This window comes from Ischnura elegans, chromosome 4, assembly GCF_921293095.1.
Source record: "Ischnura elegans chromosome 4, ioIscEleg1.1, whole genome shotgun sequence".
Taxonomy (NCBI): domain Eukaryota; kingdom Metazoa; phylum Arthropoda; class Insecta; order Odonata; family Coenagrionidae; genus Ischnura; species Ischnura elegans.
This window is the reverse complement of record NC_060249.1, coordinates 30,968,011-30,989,475: the sequence shown is the minus strand read 5'-3', so window position 1 is coordinate 30,989,475 and position 21,465 is coordinate 30,968,011. Positions and strand designations below refer to the sequence as shown.

General features: G+C 41.5%; 1 protein-coding gene across 1 annotated transcript in view; it reads right to left on the bottom strand.

Annotated features, from left to right (window-relative positions):
- The window catches only part of LOC124157228 (nascent polypeptide-associated complex subunit alpha, muscle-specific form-like), a 132,399-nt gene that overhangs the window by 8,527 nt on the left and 102,407 nt on the right, over positions 1-21,465 (bottom strand). The window contains exons 3-8 of the mRNA XM_046531782.1: positions 4,098-4,194; positions 3,361-3,467; positions 2,492-2,633; positions 1,636-1,792; positions 802-903; positions 478-558 (exon numbers count right to left, since the gene is read on the bottom strand). Coding sequence (XP_046387738.1) covers positions 478-558; positions 802-903; positions 1,636-1,792; positions 2,492-2,633; positions 3,361-3,467; positions 4,098-4,194 — 686 coding nt within the window. The remainder of the gene's footprint in view (positions 1-477; positions 559-801; positions 904-1,635; positions 1,793-2,491; positions 2,634-3,360; positions 3,468-4,097; positions 4,195-21,465) is intronic.

Here is a 21,465-nt window from a genome sequence, read left to right as displayed (position 1 = left end):
GGTGCAGCATAGAATTCATCAAAGAATATGAATAGAATAATTTATCCGAACCATTTCACTCAGACTGACTCTACACTCACATGAAAGGATAAGGCTTTTAACCGTGTTCTAATAATTCTGACTCTTTCTTTAATGAATACATGCAAAATTCGGCCTTTAATTTCGGAAACCGATTTCTTGATGATTTTTCCTTCATCCACGGAGGCAAAAAACCTTAAAGGCAGAAAATCTCCCGCTCCGTTGACTAACACGACTGTAAAACCGACCGCAGGCCGCAATGTTTTTAATGAATCCGACAAAACATTTATTTCAACTAAGTTCACCTGCATGAATGCCGCTCAACTTGAGAAATAAAAAGTAAAATTCTTATGTAATTGACTGATTACGAAAAGGGCATTCAGGAAATATAAGTTTTTTTTAATTATCACCAACTGGATTTAGTAAAAAAGAAATGGGATTCTCGAAAATTTCACTTACCCGTCTCCATGAAAATGTGTACGCCACATCCATGAGAGAAAATTCGTCCGGTAGACACTCGTCTTTGTAAATTACGTCCACCTGAGGAATAAAACAGGCATTAATTTTTTATCACTTAATCTTTAATTTTGACGATTAAAGAAACGAATAAGAAGAAATAGGTCATAAAAGGACTATATTAGGGAGTCGAAATACTTAGTCGAGGCACAAGCAATCCTTTTGACTCCCTCAACAAAATATTTTGGTATAGTTGCGTCAGTCAGGTTATTTATTAATAACAAAACAATTTACGCAACAAAGAGATACGGCCAAATTTCTACTTACTCTGTTATCATCGCTGAGTCCGTACTTCATACGGATGAACTTTTTCAGGTGTAACATCGTCACCGCTGCCGGGCATTTCAGGTACCGCCGCGTAATCTTAGACTGAAATTAAATAAAATAAGCATCAGAGAAATGGTGAAAAAAACTAGGAACATTTTTGGCCAGCCAGCTTAGGGAATATAGAGATTGATCTGCGGTGCACAAATGCAAAGTCGAGTTACATAACAGCTGATCATGATTCACTGGCAAGACACTGGGGCCTTTATAAAAGTATAAGGCAAATAGGACGCAATTATTCCCTCTTGAAAGAGCTATCATAAAAAACTTTAAGCATCAGGAATACTACTCCACCCCTGATCGAAAATAGAATGGAATTGTTCCATCGTCGTGTAATTATTTACATGCCATAAAAAATGGGAAAATTTTAACGTAATGGCAGAAACAACGGTAAAATTAAATATTTTAATCTCTTGCTAAGCTAATACTCTGTAGGGATAATTGGTTATTCATGAGAAAAACCATGGCAAGAAATCAGGTATATTCGTGGAAAAGAGTAAGTATCTCTTTTGATTATTTCAGTTATGAAATACTTCCACACAATTGATACGAAGTAAACAAAATTGGCCAAACAAAAAGCTAACTTTAACGCAAATGTACTACAGGGGTTCCACTTTCTTCTTTTAAAATGGTCAAAAGAGAATGCCAAGAATATCCTCAGAGGACGGGAATCACAAGGCAACAAACAGTGCCCTAAGGTATATTGATCTCAAATTTCTCCATGTGGGTAGTATAGCTCGAAACGCCTACAAGGTACACCCGAAAGCCGTCGCTCACCTGCTCGTTGCATCCCTCGGCGTCCGACTCGGCGGGGCCCGAGCGCAGGGCCCTGCGGCCCGCGGTCCTCCGCCGACTCTCGCCGTCCTCCGTCTCAGGCAATTCGTCATCTTCCTCATCATCGTCTTCATCATCATCCTCTGCTGCGGCCCTCTCGCTGCAAACGAAAGAAAATACAGAATAAGAATAGCGCCGATCACTCGGATCACCAAAGGATCCACGAAACATTTAAGTACACTACCCTGAGACAAATGCGAGAAGTCTGTACGCATGCATTCTATCATGTTGGTGAAAAATATTGTAGCCTATGGGAGGGATGGAAACCCGAGGCCCGCATGCCTTGAAAAAATTTTCGACCCGCAAGATTCAATACATTTTTACAAAATATATTTATTTTTCAATAGCTACAGAACATTAAAAAGTAGATTTTTGGCTAAATTAAACTATGCATGAATTTTCATGCGCCCCGCGCAGTTCTGAAGCATTCCCCGCAAGGCCAGTTTGGTTGACCGAGCGGTGAAAGAAATAACTCTTGGCTCGGGTGTCCACAACCGAGGCAGGTGGCATCGTCATCAGAAGAATAACGATGTTTAAGTATACCGGGACTAGCCACGGTGATACCTTTTACGGAGTCACTCGCAATGCACATATTGTGCGAAAAATCCACAGAGGTTAAATCATTCCCGGTCAAGACGAATGATTTTTTCCTCTGTGGATTTTTCGCACAAGAATAACGATACCATCTGTATTGTTCGAGAAAGCAATATTAGATATCTCAAAATAAGCTATATCAGTAAAGTAACTAATCCATAGTTTGTCAATAGTGACACTGGCGAATGTGAGCAGGTACTCTTACCTATCGTAGTACTCTAGGGAGAGCGAGATGCTGTCCTCTGCGCTGAAAAAGGAGCCGCCGCCCGCACCCGCGGCCACCTCCTCCCGCTCCTCTTCCTCCTCCTCCGCCTCCTCCTCAGGGGTCAGAACCACCCCACCAGAACCTATGAACAGGGATGCGAACAATCAGTGATTAAGAAGGCAATTAACAGCGTATACAAGCGAGAAAGATTCCTATAAAATCAATTGGGAATGTTATTCTGCACTTTCGCCTTTAGGCATATACTCGGTCAACGTCAACGATTTAGCTATTCTTCGTTAAAACGTTCGCGAGTACTCGTCACGTTTGAATAAAAACTTTTGGGCTATGTCGCCCCGTCAATCCTTTTCTTTTATTGACGCGGCGACATAGCCCAAAAGTTTTTATTCAAACATGATTTAGCTATTGTTTGAAATTTCCATAAGTTACCGCCCACGGCAAGAGAGTAGCGACTAACTCACACGAGAACGGTTCATTCCCTCTTTTAGTTATTACCTCCAACAATGAACTGAGCATTGAACGTTTCATAAGATCTAACAGCTCAAAGAATGAGATCACTTTCATTCGGGAATACAGAATAACCCCCAGAATTTTTGTTTACCTGTCCACTTTATTGAAAAACTTAAAAGGCAAGTAAAATAATTGAAAACAACTCTAAATTTAATAGCCTTCACTTCTTCCACATTTCGGAAGACAAATAGCTGTGAACCGATATGATAATGGCCAATCCCTTTTGAGGATTAATATTTCAGACGGAGGAAAAGTGGAGCGTACAACTTGCTACGGGAGGTTTTTTTTTATAATATTGAATTTAATTCATACCATTGGCTAAAATCAATCATTAGACTCACCGACTGGCTCCCGTGTCTTCGCCCAGAATTCTCTCCGCTTGCGGACCTCGGAGTGAAACAGACCAGGTACAATCTTATAGACGAGTGCCTGGAGCATTTTGTCCGGCCTGAAAATGGTAAAAAAAAGGACATGTAGTGTTTTCTCGATGTAATACAGCACAACAAACACAAAAGATGAGAATCCCGAATTATGAAATGATGACCTAACAATTTTTCCAATTTTAAGATTAAATTAACATACATTTAAACGATAAAATGGATAATTATGGCCTCAAATGTGTGAAAATTCATGGTATATTTGAGAATCAAGCTTTGTACTCGAATGTACGCGAATTTCACTTAATATACGACCGGTTTCGTTCAATATCAGACATCATAAGGCCTTGATGTCCGCTGGTCGAGGCCTGATCATTTCGTTGTGTACAAGACAATATAAAAGTTCTTGATAGAATACTATTACATACAAGTGCCCAAAAATGCATAACATAAACACCCACATTAGCAGATCAACTAAGATTGTTACCACTTATGTGGACTATAAGCTTGAAAAGAAGGAAATGGAAATACAGCGAATGATTAAGAGTTTTACATTGATTGAAGGTTACCGAATTTACCTTCCAACAAACAAGGAAAGGGCCGCTCCGTGGGTCCGCCTTCATGATTTTATCGGCGGAACTCCATGCTAACCGACACAAAAACATTGAAATTCAACAGAGCTCAGGAATGCATTATCTTACCGTATGTGCAATAACGGCTTCGTCTTGTGAACCAGGACATCGCAGATCGGACAGAATTTGCTTGTTTCCAAGTAACGGACGATACATGTCCGGCAAACTGCAATGAGAAAAAAATAACAGATTGATTATACAGCTATAACAATTGAATACGCAGAAATAACATAAATGCAGCGTTAACGACATAAAGTTATTAAATAATGTATAATGCCAAGCCGTCGTGTTATAACATTCACCCCTGATAACCGACAAAAACAACTTTTACAGCTCATACTAAGTAGACAGAACAACCAAAAGATGTTAAACTTATTCCAATCAATAACTCCATTATTTATTTATCTTATTTACTTGCATTATATCCAAAAACAGTATCGAAGACCTTTTACATTGGAGTTGCAAACAAGGAGGATTTATTGTTAGAATTAATAACCAAAGCGTCAAAACCTTCTTCTTTTCAGTAATTCTGCATATTTCACTCCAGAAATACATTAGAAGGAGCGTACATTTTAAACTAAATTCTCTTGCACTGAGATGTTAAACGATGGCCCTGGACTAAATGAAAAGAAGAAAATTATGGTGCAGAAAAAAATACACCCCATACATTAAAGTTGACTTGCATTCGCATGTACATAGGTCACGCCTTCTACCATGTTCATGATGTTTTAAAGCGCCATTAATTGCGTAAAATTGTCACAGCGAATCTATGATCACCCAAGATTCACTGCACTTGAGGCATTGGTTGCAGCGAGAAAGGAAAACTAAGAAATAGGTCTGTATTTCCGCATTACTCGTATAAGAACTAAATAAATAAATATCAACATCTTGAAACATTACGTATCAGCGAAAAATCAACAGAGAAAAAAAAATCATTCGCCTTGACCGGAATTCGAATCCGGATTCCCCTATTTCCGGTCGAATGCTTTAGCCAGTTAAGCTACTGAGGCGTCACTTCCCCCAATGGATATTTGTCGATAGAACTGGAAAAGGTGGTATGGACTGCTGAGCATATGATGCCACAAGGAGACCAAATCGTGCGCACAGCGCCACAGCCGGAGAGCAAAGCCCGGACTTAAGAGGTGCTCGCTCTTGACAGCTTCAAGTATACTATACCGGGACTAGCAACGGTGATAACTTTACGGGAGTCACCCGCAATGCACAAATTTTGCGAAAAATCCACATAGAAAAAATCATTCGCCTTGACCGGGATTAATTACGTATTAGCCTCAAACGGGATATAACTGGTATAGGCACCCATGTAAATGAAAGACAAACAATTCGCTAATATACCTAAGTAAAAGCAGAAAAGATTGCAAGTATGCTGTGAGCAAGCGTTGGGATCCTGAAGGAAGAGCATTGACCTCCGCCAGACTCCTTTCCCATTCATTACGATTATTAAAATAACCGGAATTTACTTACGCCTGCTGATTTACCGATAGCCCAACTAGAGAAATTCAGATCAAAGCCTTCCTCGTTCTTTCGAAAGAATTTCACGTAAAATTCCATAATGTCACTTCTACAAGCAACTCAACTAAACTGAAGTAACGTGTGCATTTGTTTGAAAAAATTAAATTAACAACTTTCACCCTTAGCCATCAGTAAACCCGTCCTGGTTTCCACACATACCTATATTCTGTAAGTAACGAATTACTCGAAGAGCTCAATAAACGTCTTATTGGCGTTGAAGGTAATACTGGTTAAACAAAAGTTGAGGGAGATGTATTAATTATTTTATTTATTCCGTACACCTTCAGATAATCCCTACAACCTCTACACATTACTTATAGTCACGAATTATTACAGACTTTGAGAAATATTTATCTATAACCGAAGCCAGGGCCACTGAGAGATATGGAGGACAAAAGGGAAATGTTCTCCTTGCTTCCTTCAGGGTTCAACTTCCCAAAACCCTAAAATCGGTTTGAGAAAGTTTTTGAGTGCCCCTAAATGGAGCGGCCCGGGGCTAACTGCCCCCCTTTTAACCACCCCCATGGGGAGCACTCATTCTTTCACTTACATTCTTTCACAAGTACCTACTCATAGGAATGGATAGCCACAATGAAAGAGCCACCCTTACCGCGACCATCAATTTCACTCAAGAACTAAACGCCGTTTCTACTTGGATAAGAGGTTAAGAAACTGAAATTATGAACGATTATCTTCACAACTATTGGTAGGATTACATATAAATGTTATCTGTAAATATTCTCAAGGGATTATTTAAGGACGCCGTGAATCCTGAACTCAAAAATGAACGCGAGTTATATACCCACTCGGCTCAAGCACCGACGAATCTGAAGCCGTAGCGACTGCTTTATAAATAGGCCAGTCCAGCACCGAAAATACAGTATTATTCATATGGATGGATTTAACAGATATAAGCATGAACAGTTCCACAGAAACCCCGACATTGCTGGGTTCAGGGACTCACTGCCGACGAATCATCGGCTAAAATTAGCGACGCGCAAACCGAGATGCGATTTCGGTCGACCGCCATTTTGTCGAAAGAATTCCGCAAGAGAGGGTGAGGAGACCCATTAATAGATCCCTGGAGCCCCACAGAATGATGGGAAGCTAAGAATAAATCTGGGGAGAGAGGCAGAATAGTCCGCCGCGAAGCTGGTAAGCCAGGACGGGATATAGGTTGAGATCGAGCGAGGAAGAGAAACGGGGAAAGAGCTGGACGGCGGCGCGCGCTGCGGTCGCGAACCTCCTTTCGCCTCATGTCCGCCGGCTTCCCAGCGACGGCCGTGAAGACCATGCGGTCGCTGAGAGCGCGTCGGCGAAACACACTCGTGAATCTCTCGCCTCCATTTTGGAATGGCGAAAAGGCTCGGAACGAGATTGGGAAGCTTCGCGTCCATGGAACCGCGTCCGTGAGATTAAATATGAAAGCACGTGAATTCAACTGGTTGTGAGTTGAGGCTGCGATCCCTTTCTGAAGAGCATCCCCTATGGTAGGCGAGCTCGTTTGATTATTGCGGCTATTGGAAACTATCAACTAGAGTAATTAGCTGCAGAGCAAAATGCATACGCGTTGAAACTTCTAAAATCAACCCTTCCACTTCGGCAATAATGGGATTATTCCTTCGCACAGCATGTTAGGAGACACTGCGATTGACACTTCCTACCATATAAAAAGATTTTTCTCTTTAGGTGTATGTCCGCGCACAAACACATAAGTACGCCAACGTTTCGGGCAATTATTTTTCTGCATCAGGAAATAGCACTAAATTATTATATATTTTTTTTGCTTTAAGCGTTTGCGTGGAGATCTGCACCTTAAGAGCAATATCTACTGATATATCAATATAGATGTCAAGAAGACTTATCCAGAAGGCTTACTAAATATATATCCTACAATAGTATTTAATTAATTACTTCCTTATTATAATTTCGTAATACCAATGAAACAATTTCCGAACGAAATACTGTTATTGATTCTCGCAAAATTTATTTGACCGTTTCCATAACTGAATAATCAACCTAAAGAAAAGCCATCAAATATGCCTGCGCAACGGTGGACGTAAGGCGAGTTGCAATCAAAATTCCGTAACAGTAATACAAATTCGATAGATCAGTCGTTGGGGAAACAATAAATCGCCTACATACAACAGGCGAATGAAAGTAGTTTACACGCGAAATAATGTCAAAATTAAATTACCGCTGATACGGCAATAAATATATGCATAAACGACCACAAAATAGAGAACGCAAAATGGACTACAAATGCAATTAACAACAAGGAATTCATTGCTCTTACATTATGCGAGTCCTGATTTAAGACATCTTTGCCTACGTTGTCGCCATCTTTTTTCCTCACTAAGCAAATTATATTTAAAGAGATGATGCACTATGCCATTGACACATTTCGCAAGCACCTTACGAGTTATCTTTCATAGACTAAGGATGCATAATTTCGAGCATTTTTTGGGACAAGTAGTTTCTATTGAGATACATTTTTGAATCTAAGATACTGCAATTAAACCCGCACCTCAGATTTTTCCTTGTTACCTACAAAGAGTGTCGTAAGGATTGACGAACGAAAATTCATAATTTCATGTAAAACTGCAAATGCCCATTGGCATTAGCTGACCAAAGTTTCAAAACTGATGCAATTATTATGATTACATGCATCAAAATATTAAGAATAACCTATGTAAAATCAAAAAATTAGAACATATTTTATTATCCCCTTATAGTTTTCTCGGAAGAAAAATAAATGAAAGTAGATTTTCCTGAAATGGAAGGAGATTTGCCACTCCACATCCTTCAATCCATTCTTTTGGGGTAGCCAGTGCAAGGGACGTTCTATTAATAGAAAGCCAGTTTCTGATTCCTGTCACAGATGGGCCGCGATATTTCCTGACTATGAAGTGAAGATAAAATTCACTAATACGTCGCAAACTACATGAAAGAGCTACATAATCCACGACTTTTATGTGCTCAAAGTTAGCTTATTACGTTTTTTTGCGATATTAATTTTCTTGAAGATAAGAGTGGAAACGCTAACTCTGAAACGCAAAATTAGAAGCTCGCATTTCTCTTCACGAATGCCCTTGTCCTGTATACCACTAATGCTGTATAGGCCGTTTTACACGGGGAACGTAATTGTACAATCTCACGTGTGTAAGAAGATGCAGTCAAAATTGCGTCGTGTAAAGCGGTAAATTGCCAGAATACATGCGAGAATGCGTGGACGTGAGATGGCAAAATAGCCCGTTCCAATGTCGTTCATGCATTCGCGCAATTCCACACCATTTTATAAATCAACGCAGTTCTAACCTGTGCAATTCCGTGCCCCGTGTAAAACGACCTTAAGAACGCAGAAAGCTACCAAATGGAAGCTTAACTAAACTCGAAGAACTAAAAATGTGTGTCGCTACTGCACTGAAACAGTATTCATTATTAAACTGAACCCGTTCAAAACTGCTTTGACCGTGAGCATTCATTGAAGTCATACCACCACGCAACTACTATCCTCAAATCAGCAATTTGGCCCAGCAATTCAACCATAATGCGAAAAAACATCGAAACCCACGCTGTAGTGTTGTAAGTGGTCGATGCCTCACTCCAAGGCCTTAGCGACATGGAGCGATTGCGAGGACCTCTGGCGATCGAGCTGAAGAGCCAGGGACGCCAACCGAGACAGCGACGCGATCGATTGCTCGGCAGCCCTACGCGCGGCCTGGAGACTCGTCACGGCGAACGAAGACGCGATGGAGGCCATGCTCTTCTCGGGCAAAGGAGGTCGATGTATTCCACTCCCTTCTCCCCCACCGAGCGAACATTCGCGCATGCGCACTGCGGCACTTCATTGATTTGCCTGTTGGGAGGAAGGCGAAGGGGACGCCGCAGCGTTGGTCTCTCTCGACTGAGATCCGATTCTAGTCACCTCCTTTGCGTTTTATGCTCGCCTGATCCTTTGACCGTTGCGGTGGCTCCTCTACTGCTCGCGGAGAGCGGCACGCGCGCGGACGAGCACCAAATACGGCCTTCGAACGTCGGTCGGAGCGTCCCTCGCCATGATCCACGGTCCACCGCCGCAAGGAGCAGCTCCGAGGCGAAAGCGAAACAGCCCAAGCGGCGACGCGTCCTCGCCATCTTGGTTTCCACCGCGCGGAGCGATATCGGTTCGACCGTTGGGGAGCGAGCGAGCTTGGCGTCCGTCGCAATGCCGGCGGGAGGGCGCGCGGTTAACGGCGGTTGGCGGGGCTGTTGCGGCGGCGGGAACTAACGGCGAGATGGCGCGGAAGTGCGAGCGGAAGCGGAACCACGAAGCGTTAGCGCGAACTGCGGCTATGCATCGTCAAGATTCCGGAAGGGGTTTTCGCAGGCAGTCCACAGAAAGTTAATATTAAAAAAGGACTCGTGAAGACCGAGAGCTATCCAAACAGCTTTGAGAAATTAAGGTCATTGGTCCTCCTGGAGGTTCGACAGGATGGCGTTAGGGAACTTTATAAAAAATATTTTGGCATGGAGGATGTAGCCGTTTCAAAGAGTGTCACGGCACCAACTATTCTTCTTCTTTCCCGTTCTATTTGCTTAGTCGACAATCCCTCTCTGATCACTCAGTTTTTACTTTTCAATAAGCTATCCGTCACAAAAAAATCATGGTGACCCTGCTACAAAAATTCGGAATGGGCGCACATGTTTTACATAGAATGTGCGTTACAGGAAAAGATATCAATACAGTTTTGTTGAAACATTTAGCTCTGTTTAGGAAAACGAATTTCGACGCTAAATGAAAAAAAGTCATCAAAACACCTTTACGGAGGGTTCCGTAATAGATACGTGTGCGATACTTGTCTGCAATTATCGCTAAAGCACATACCTCTAAAAAATCAGCACCATTCAAGAAACCATTTTGTCACTCACCCCTGACAGGCCAAGTAAGAACCCGTCAACAGCATTGTTACATTCGTTTAAACACACACGACGCAACAATTAAACAATTGCCAATAAAAACCATCTTTATCCTCATTTTCATAAAAATAGTTCCGCAAAGCGTGAGCATCTGGTTCCTTGGCGATCACAAAAAAAAATTCGCGAGGTCTTAATCATAAAGAATCAACTCACACTGGTATGGAAGCACTAGTACCGTCATTTATTAACTTTAAAATACGTCGTATACGTGCAATTTTCGCATGCTAGCTCCACGTACTACTTATGAGCGCGCGTTTTAATCTGATGTTGTAACGAAAATATCACGAAGGAGGTTCCACTGAAATCTTAAGTGAAATGCATGTTTAACAGGGAAGTCCTCTGATGATGCTGATTAAAACAAGACACAATTACATCGTCCACATTATTGCACACGATTGTCCATTGAATATAATTAGAAAATTACAAGTGAATGGGATGAGCAGCAAGGTAAATCGAAGAATGAGCATTACAGGCAAAGAATTTTGAAGCGAGTAGAAATATGTAAATATAATAAGACAGAATGATAGGACAATTGGCTTAAGTACTGCGATAAACCTAACCCGGGTATCTTGACACTTGGCAAAGCAAGATAACCAACGGCCATAACCGCAAATGCAGGCTGATGTTATTCTTCGCGGTATAGATGAATAAGAGTAGGTAAGCTACGTGCAACTGAGATTAAAAAAGGCAAAATCCGAGATCACGTGATTGGTCTGATGGTTCTGGTAGATAAAATCAGACAACAGCCTTTATTAAAATAAAGTATAATTAGATTGGTTCTTAAATTCCACTCCACATAATTTTCACGAAGGAATGTTCTCTGCATTTCAATAACGAACAGACCTCGGTGGCTGCGGGGTCAAGTCCTCCCTTGCCAAACCGTGTGGATCACGAGTCCCGCTTGGGTAGGTTGTCCCTATCCAGGGCATGGATGTTTTTGTGTGTTCCATAGTTAAACGTTACGAAAACCCCGATAGAAAGGCCAAATAACGCTGTTTTCGGCGATGTGGCAATGAATGAAACGTCTAAATAAAATTATTCAAAATGCTAACGTCTTCCATTTTCCATACTCCCCGTGGATTTGGATTCTTCAATGTAGGTAGCAGCTTTATAGACCTACTGCGCAGACGACTTGAGAGCCCAAACATAAATATACTATATGCCCACAAAGCTATTACTGAGTTGTTTCAATCCTCAACAATTTGTGTAACGTCTGTTTTCAGACGCTAGGTTAGACCATGGTCTAAGGACGCTAGTAAGGCAAGTCCTTCCCAAGAGCGTCTGCAACGTGACTGACTGCCTCAAGGGAGGCAAGATACGAGGCCGCCCGCCTGCCGCTCCTCCGGTGGTGTCCCATTTTGCCCCACTGCGGCAGGAGATTCGAATTACGACGAGAGCGGGAGAGTATAAGATCCGAGGAGTGTGCCTGTGGACCAATCCGGAGAGAGCGTCGCAGCCCCCCGGCCCTCCCCGCCGCTTTCGTTCGTCCTCGCTCCCCCTCCCCTCCGCCCACTGGAGGCCACTCCCCTACCGAGCCGCTCGCCCTATTGGCGTCGGAGGGGAGGGAGAAGAAGGCGGAGAGGGGAAGGCACAGTCCCTATTCGTGAAAGATACGGCTTGAGATCACAAGAGAAAATATACCTAAGCCCACCATCGAGAATCGATTAACAACAGTTTAGCCTTGGGCTCAGCACATTTACTCAGTGGTAAATTCTTCTTTTCAAATGAAAGTTAGAAAAAAAAGAAATCCAAAATAGAATTACCAGAATGGCAACATAAAAAATGGAAAATATATTTTCTAACTTTTCCAATTGTTAATTTAATAAGTTTATTCTGATCAATCAATTCTGAACTTAGAAAAAATTTAGATTCAAGTTTCTCTTTCTAACAAACATCACTCTACACCGACATGCGCCATAAACATGCGCCATTTTAATCATATTCCTTTGTAAATAGGCCGCTTGGGGAAGTTTTGCGTTCATCGGAACAGCTAGTTGCAACGCGCAGTCGGCCCGGCCATTTCTGCGAGACATTACCTATTCTGATTTTATCAAAACGACTGGGTAAGGATAATTACGGGTAAATCCGACCATCCTAAGTTAACATCAAAATTATTTTAAAGATAAAGCTCTGCTGGAAATATGAGGTAAAAAAGCAATCCGACAATGTTTGTTCCCCCAGTATTCGGTCTGCGAGTAAATCATTTTCATACCCGATTGCATGCTTTTCTTGGACCAAAATCACGACGAGGGTTGTTCAATGAAGTCACATTTCCACCTCTTTTTACCGTTCAAAAATTGGACGCGAAATATCCACCACATCTTGACGCAAGAACAAGTTATGGCTGTATTCCCTATGACGCCCGGCAAGTGTGAACTCCACTGTTTCTGAAAGACGCATGAGCGCATGGGCAGAGGTTGCTAGATATGAAGAAAATGGAGAGCGAAGAGGAAAAATGAGAATAATTAAGGGAAGGGGGCTGTGTAGAATATTTTTAAGGTATTGAATACTAATTTTATAATGCTCCACCATCCACGAGAGCAGCGACAATAACCCTATGAGGAGGCAAACTGCCGACACTCTGTATCTGACTTTGAGCAATGAATATAGGGGCATAGTATCTTCAATTCCCTGTCCATTTTTATGCCGAGGACAGAATGCAATCAGGAAGAAAGAAAGTTCGATAGTGTTGCCAAAAACTTTGACGGGAAACGTTTTTCTCTCATAGTACAAAATTAACTGGCGTAACCAACCGTCTACTCGCTAAATATTGCCCTAATAAACAGAAATACATACTAAAATAAAGTCGGTACACGGTTCAATGAGAGGATAATATCTTACTAAATTGAGTAGAAGAGAGAGCTACTTATATCAGCACTACCGACGCAGTACAATTAGGACGCCAGATCCTGTTTCATCCCCGGCGAAGATGATTAAAGTAAATAAAAAACTTAGCAGAGGAACACAGGTACTCCCTGACTAACGATCGCCCGACTTACGACCATGCGAAGTTACGAGCAAAATTATTTTGAAAAGTATGTATGGATGTATCATTTTAAAAATTGAAAATGCCACGACGGTCTCATGTATATTGAAGGCAACGTGTTCCTATCGCGATAGTTTTCTAAGCAGCGGCTTTTCTTCGCAATTACGTTTTAGTTTATTATTAATAATATTAGAATAACTTTCACTCAATCAATCGTTCCTTCCCCTTGCAAATGAAAATGAACTTCCGCTATTCCACAATTCCATTAATGGTTCTTATGGGCTGAAGACCGTTAGTGGCGCACGGAGAGATTTCATGATGATATATATTCCGCAACCGGTAATACTGAACAAAGGGGCGGAAAAATCAATATTTCCTGTGATTCCGCGATGGGTATACACGAGGGTGGTTCCAAAGCATCCTCTATTGCCGAAGGGTTTGTGTTCCCTTCCCCAGTGTAGGCCTTAACCCGTAATAAAGCACACTATAATCGCCACATCTAAGTAAGCTAATTCCCATCTTGCACAAGCTAAAAACTAATTAGCAAAAAGGAAAGGCATTTCACGGCTTGTGCACGCAAGCGCTCAGAAGGGAAAACTTTCCCCAATAGAAACCTCAACCACTTACACGACAATCAATCGTCAGATCATTTCGCAATCGTCGCGTCGGACGAAAAAAGAACAAGATTATAGAATGGAATGCACTCAGAGAATTTAGAGAAAAAGGACTCGCCGTAAAATGGTATTTTTTAAAGCATTTTATAAACAGAGGTTGCCGAATGGGTCCTTTTTCTGAGAAACAGAGACGATATCTGACATTAACTTATAGGTCGCAATCCGTTATGAGCCCGAATAAAAGAAAGGAAACGAACACGTCTCTTCATATTCAATACCGGACTTCCACAAATTAGTTAAGCACCCAACAATTTGGCACATTGAGTTCGTCTTCTCTGAGTCAGTAGAGACCTCGTCCATCATCGTAATGCGTCGAAATCATCGGATCATTTCGCAAAAAGGGTACATGCAAAGCATCAACGTTCACTAAAACTGAGTAAAATGGTATATTTTTACACTTTTATTCGCATGGGTTACCTGTTACATTCTGCTACGGGGAAAAACATTGAAACGAAATGCAGAAGTAGACCTTCACATAATTATTTAATGCGTACGACGCGCTTCTGCTTACTTACCCATCATCTGGTATACTAAGAATAAGTAGGTGCAAGTGTTCTGAACCGAAACCTGTCGTACCATAAATTACTGTGGAAAAATGATTACTTTTCAATACGTCGAACTTTCACTATACCACGCCTGAACTTACTGGGAAAAGTATTATAGTTCGACGGTAACCTACAAGTCGTAACGAGTAATCATCATGAATAAAATAATGGATAAGTAAAGGTTTCTCCAGATTTCACGGCGGACTTCTACAAATTTAGTTGAGAAACCGACACAATTCCGTTCACAGATTCGTTTTCCCAACCCCAGCAGTACACTCGAACCATCGTCTCTGAGCGTTGACATCGTCACATCATTTCCCGATCGTCTGGGCAAGACGGGAATGGATTTAGACGGCTTCTGCAAGCGAGTGCGCGGAAGGAAAGACCTCCCCTCTCGCGCTTAGCGCCGGTTCGACGCCGGCCTCCATAGCACGCCGCCGCATGACGCCGCAGGAGGACGCGTCGGTCGAGGAGGAGATGGAGCCAGCCACTCGCCTCCCGCCCTCTCCCTCCCCTCCTCGGCCCTCCCCTCCCATTCGTCCCCGCACTACGAAGGACACACCAATCCCGGCCAACTATCCGGGCGGCGGAGGGGAAGCGGGGGCCCAAAGGAAGGGGGGAAGGGAGAGGGGCTGCTGCCCCGTAAAGAGCAAAGAGAGCGTGCCCCCCATCCAGCTCAACCGGGTTCATTGCCCCGCAAGTGCCCCCTCGCACTTGATTCCAACGGTAGAGAATTTGAAACGAGTCTCGACACAACAATGCCCACTTGGTGGACCGTTGAAGAGGGAAACTTATTCAAAATGAGAGATTCCGCTTACTTCTTCTACACGATACCCGTTTCATCTCTATCATCATCACTGGTCAACAATCCTAAGATTGGTTTGACGCAGCTCTCCACTCAAACTCCCATCATCTAATCTTTTATCACCTACATATTTATTCTCTTTCACATTCTTCTGTACCTTTTCCCCGTATATAACTCGAACTCTTCCTTCCCCGCTCTTGCCACCTACTTGCCCTCGACGATGGTGTTCATCAGACCATCTTGTCTCAGGATATGGCATATAAGGTAATTCCGTCTTGTTTTCAAGGTTTTCATGGCTTTTGAGGTTTTATCTTCTCTAACTTTCAAACTTTTACCTTCTCTCCTATTCTTCTTGGGGCTACCTCATTGTTTACACGGTCGATCCATTTGATCCTCATCTAACATCCACCATGAATACGGCGCGAGCAAATGCGATCCAGCGCAGAAAGCGAACTTGTTAAAATAAAATGGAAAACTGCGCGATTCGTCAAAACTACTATCAGCTAACAAAAGACTTTTAAAAGGAAAGTAGGATGGGAGACGCATGGGAATCTGAGGCTATATGCAAGGCAACTGCTTCAGTAATGAAGAATAGATAGAGCTTTCACAGCGATACGAAGAACATCATCATCTTACAACCTCACTACATTTATAGGTCCGAAAGAAATGATAATTTAAGTGATATATTTTGCAGAAAGGATAGTTATAGGAATTCGTCTTTCCCCAAACAATATAAAGGACTTAGAACTCGGTACGCGGAAGTATCGTCTTCATTTTTTGCTAAAACAGATACTGTGTGAAACGCCATTGAGGCAAATTTAGGGGTAGTCTGTAAATGGCATTTCGCTGGAGATAAAGTTTTTACCATTCATTTTTACAGCACTACTAGCAACCCAGTTTTAGGAATGATCAGCAAGGCAGGTAGGGATGTACGGCGACACCGATCATTCCGAAGAAATATGTAACTACACTCAGTTTCCCAATTCATGGTACGTAGGTATTGTGACTTAATACAGTCCGAAATGGTACAAATTAGGTAGCGGGGTAGGTCGGTAAGTGTCATGGAATAAACAGCATACCTACCATGCGATCCATGGGTCAGAATTTAAATTGAATGGATGTTATGAAATTCTGAAAAGTGAAGCCCCCATTAACACGATCGAGTGAGGTAAAAAAGTGAGCAAAAAATAGCAGCTATCTAATAAAATAGCAGCACTTATCTAATATTTCGCTAGATATGCGGCATTTACTTGCGGTTTGGGGCGGATAGACTCCCATCTTATTTCAGATATTTAGAAATATAGGTTTCTAAAGCCAATGCAGGGATGAGACCCCAAGGCTACAAGCAAGCTCTAGATTTGCAGGAATATTTCTCGGGTTTCCCACCGGGTGTCGTATCGGGTTGTAGTTCCCAACGTTTCCATGACTAAGTCCGTCATCGTCATCAGGGGTTAGTGCTAGTGGTAGTGGTTAGTGTTAATGGTATCACTAACCCCTGATGACGACGACGGACTTAGTCATGGAAACGTTGGGAACTACAACCCGATACGACACCCGGTGGGACACCCGAGAAATATTCCTGCAGAGCATACGCCGGGAAAAACTCAGATTCTACAAGCTCTAGATTGGTTGCAGTTTCATAAAAGACAGACATTACGTCTAGAACGTTGATGATACATCAATATGGAACCACGGTAAGTTTACACTTAACGATAGACAAGAGCAAATATAAGAGACATGGCCTAGACTGTGACAATGGTAGGTACAGGAAAATTCCGGAGGATCTTAGGCTTCCCAAGCGCATTAAAGATAGAAAGGATTCTCGGTTGATACTAAACAATTGGAGAAGAGAAAAACGAACCAGCTGAAATACGGATACACCATAGCCCACCTGTCACGAGGAGTAAACCTGTACAGCTCCGCGGATATATTTTAACAGTGGCGTAACTAGGAATATTCCTTGGGGTTGCGACTCCTCATCCCCCAGGCAACTTTTCCGGGGAAAGTTTTGAAAAATGACATGTATGGATATACATTTTACATAATTTTTGCACTAACAATTTAACTTTAAGCAGATGCAGTTATTAAAGCTCAAAACTAGACAAATGTTTTCAATATTTTTTTATTTCTCAGAGGCTTTGGGGAGGTATCTATCCCCTCTCATCCCCCCATAGTTACGCCACTGTATTTGTATTTTAGTTTATTTCAAACAAAAGAATGTTGGACCCAGGTCTTTTATAACAAAAAAAGTATAAACCAACATTTCGGGTATTTATTTAAATTCTCAATAATTATATCATAAAAAGATGAGAGATTTTATGAGTGTGATTTTTTAAACCATTCCTTCAAATAACCTTTTTGACAACTTTTAATCTGTAGATATCTAAAATTTCGGAGACATCAAAATCGAAAGTGTGGTTATTATTAGTAGCATGGTACAAAAGTGCACAGGATTCTACGTTACTTTAGAAAGACGATCTGTGTAGTGATTATTTAGGTATAGAAATGTTTGTCCGATGAAACATATTAACAATCGTGGCTTGCGATTTTATTTTTTTATTTAATTAACATTACATTATTCCTCTGAAAATTTAGGGGTTTTCGATATCTTATCGAAATTTTCATGAATAAATGTTTGTGCTGAGTATTTTTATGAGCTCTTTGGTAGTCTGCTTTATGGAATTCTTTCTTTAATTGTACAAGTAGATTTTTTACGTAAATAAATGCACGGTATAGGGAATGGGATAGTAATTGCATTTGATAGATTTTTTTTTGGAGATAATGTCCTCTTAAAATTTGTCTCACGAATTAATTTGGGAACTAAGTAGTAGGTACACTAATGCAGCGTGATAATATATGTGAATGCCACATGAAAAGCTAATCTTCAAAACATATCAGAGAAACGTTTTTTTAAGTGTTACATATAGAAATTTTTCTATATTTTGCGGTGATATATCTAGAAAAATATTTTTTAGGCACGCATACCTACCTACAGCTTGTTTTGAACCTCGGGGACGTGTCACACTACGTTGAGGTTCACAATTAAGAAGGAAAGCATCGATGCAAACAATCGCAATAAGTAACGATTTTCGTAGCACTATTAACGTAAGACCATTTTATATTGTATGCATTTTCTTTTAAAATGATTGGCATTTCCGAGGAATACATATTTCAGCGCTAATGAAGACGAAATATAGACTTATTAAGTAATTTTTTTTTTGGGCTTACTTTCAAAAATTTTGGACCCACAAAGGATATCTCGAAAGAGAAGCACAGGTTGGTCTTTATGTAGCACGAAAGCAGCAATGATTATATTATTGATGAATACAAGCCTAGAATGTGGCATAATACAGATAAGCTTGTTTTACGCTATTCACTAACGTGTCGACATATTGAAAATGAAGTGTCCAGTGCCGGTCATTTTCAATACCTTGAAATTTCTAAACAATCAACCTTTGCTGCGAGGGATAGGTGTTAAGTATCATTTTAAAGAAAGAATTTTGCTTTTGTTTTTTGTTTATTTAGAGGTTAGACTCAAGTTTTTAAAAGTGGCAAATTTCGGTTTCTCTTACGATTTATATTTGGATTTTTCAAAAGACGGATGGCGTAGAATTACGCCTGCAGAAACAAATCTTAGGGTTTCACGCGCCGTAATATTACGCTCACAGCACGCAAAATAATTAATTTAAATAATAAATTTGAGGCCATTAATACACAAACAAGCAATACAGTGTGAGCCGAAAATTGCCGAGCTCGTAAAAACACGTCTAACCTTTGCAGCTGCAACAGACAAATGAAATAATGAATACAGCTGAAAATTTGATCATGTTTCGGGGGTAGGTACGTACGTACACCAACATTAAAAAATTTCGGACTTTTCAAACTTCAAGCCCTCGCAATTTAAAAATACCCGTAATTTTCCAAACGCACCTCGTTTGTACTCGCGTCAAGGGGATTGCACAGAGGACGTCCAAATCCATTCCATGGAAGGCTGATTGATATCTGCTGCCACTTCAGTCGCATTTTAATCGGTTTTCAAAAATATACGCGCCGCGGTGACGAGAGCAGTGCGATCCACTTTTTTCCACTATTTTGCAGCACGGTGTTTGCAAACGTGAGGAATAGCATTGAAGAGTAATGAATTCGGTAAACAACATCATCGTGAATTTCAATTTTGATAGACACCCCTAAGTACACCTTATTTCCACGTGAAAGTTGGATCACTTTGACCGTCAGCGACTCCAGCGGCGACTATTTTTTTTTAAACCAATTTAAATGCGAGGTTGTCGACAAAATATTTAGAGGCAGACTTGAGGACCCTCTTTCGCAATATTCGTGATCATGGGGAAGATGCAAAAAATATACGAATCCATAAACATTTTCACTCGTCAAAATCGAGGAGGCCAAGTGGCGCGGAATTTTCAGCATCACTCGCACTCACGACTTCGAAAACCCAGTGTATTCGCGTCCAAGACTTTTTCACTGTCGGCGCTGCGAGAGGTGAAAGCCTCTTCGAGAGATCGGGTATGTGGCGCGTATTCCATGGAGCGCGATGTGCCAACACCGACCAGACAGAAGACGAGAGCCAGCCGCAGTGCCCTTGGAGGGCGACGTCGACTTCCGCGTCACTCACTTCAACGAGCGACCGCATTATGCATGCACGCCTACCTCCCCCCCCCCCCCCCTCACCCGTCCATACGAAAGCAGACAAAAGACTCTCGACCTCTACGCCTGACCGTCTGCTCTTCTTCGACAACGCGCTCACTGCACGCTTGCCAATCACAAAGGCAGCCGGTCGACGCTCCCAGATTAATAACGATTTACAGTAAAAGTAATACCAGTCTTACACGAAAAGTCTACGCATCTCGATACTACCCCCATAGAGTTTTATACCTAGATACTACCCCATACATAGGCGGATTTAGAGGGAGGGCCCGTGGCACCGCCAGACGCATAGACAAAAATTTTAATATGGCTATCATTACCTTCGTTTAGGTTTGTGTATTATGGTGCCTCAATCATTTAATTTAATAATGAAATAAAGAAAATATTTCGTACAGTAACTGTTTTATCTTGCTTTTAATTTCAAGTTTGAGACGATAGTTTGCCTGCCAGACCCTTGAGCCCCTCACCCCCAGAAAAAACCCTTGACCCCCTAAGTAGGCATAGATTTTAGTTGGGCACAGCATGCTCCGAAAACGACAAAATCAATAAATGGCGCGCTCTAATGACTTCACTTTGTCGCGCCAAAAAACATCCTCAATTTGTTATCAGCCCTCATGTTCAACCCGTTAGGTTTACGATTCAAATAAAACGGGACATCGGACAAGCATCGTCTTACTGCGGACTAGGAGAAGTACAAACATCATTTTACAGAGGCAACGGTATTATATATTCAGAGATTTCTGATAATGTTTCCCAAATTATTTTGCAGGAGAAAAAGGCAAGTTTTACAGCAATTTTAGCGTGCGTAAGCATAAACTTATAGAATTTACGTATAAAAAGACGAATGGAGCTTCTAGGAGAACAGCTTGCCATGTTACTAATATGAAAACAATCGATTACTCAAGGCTGTTTAATTTGAGAACATAGATAATAAACCGGAGACCGTTTAACGTTTCACCTTCCATTATTTCTCAAACGATACAGGAAAAAGGACGCCTCGATAAAAAACAAAATCCATCCAAATAAAGGAAAAAAAACCTCAGTCAGAGTACATGGTAATCTATCTAATTAGACATCCAATTGGGTAGATCATCATATACTTACTAACCTAGATTGGGTACAAAAGACTTAGGGATAGAACAAGGTAGGTACATGCAGTTGTGAGTTGGGTTAAAAATTAGACAGCTTTTCTTTAGGATGGTGGTTAAATTCAGTGGCACAGCGAGGGGGGAGGGTTTGGGGGTAAACTCACCCCTTCCAGAGCTCAGAGAAA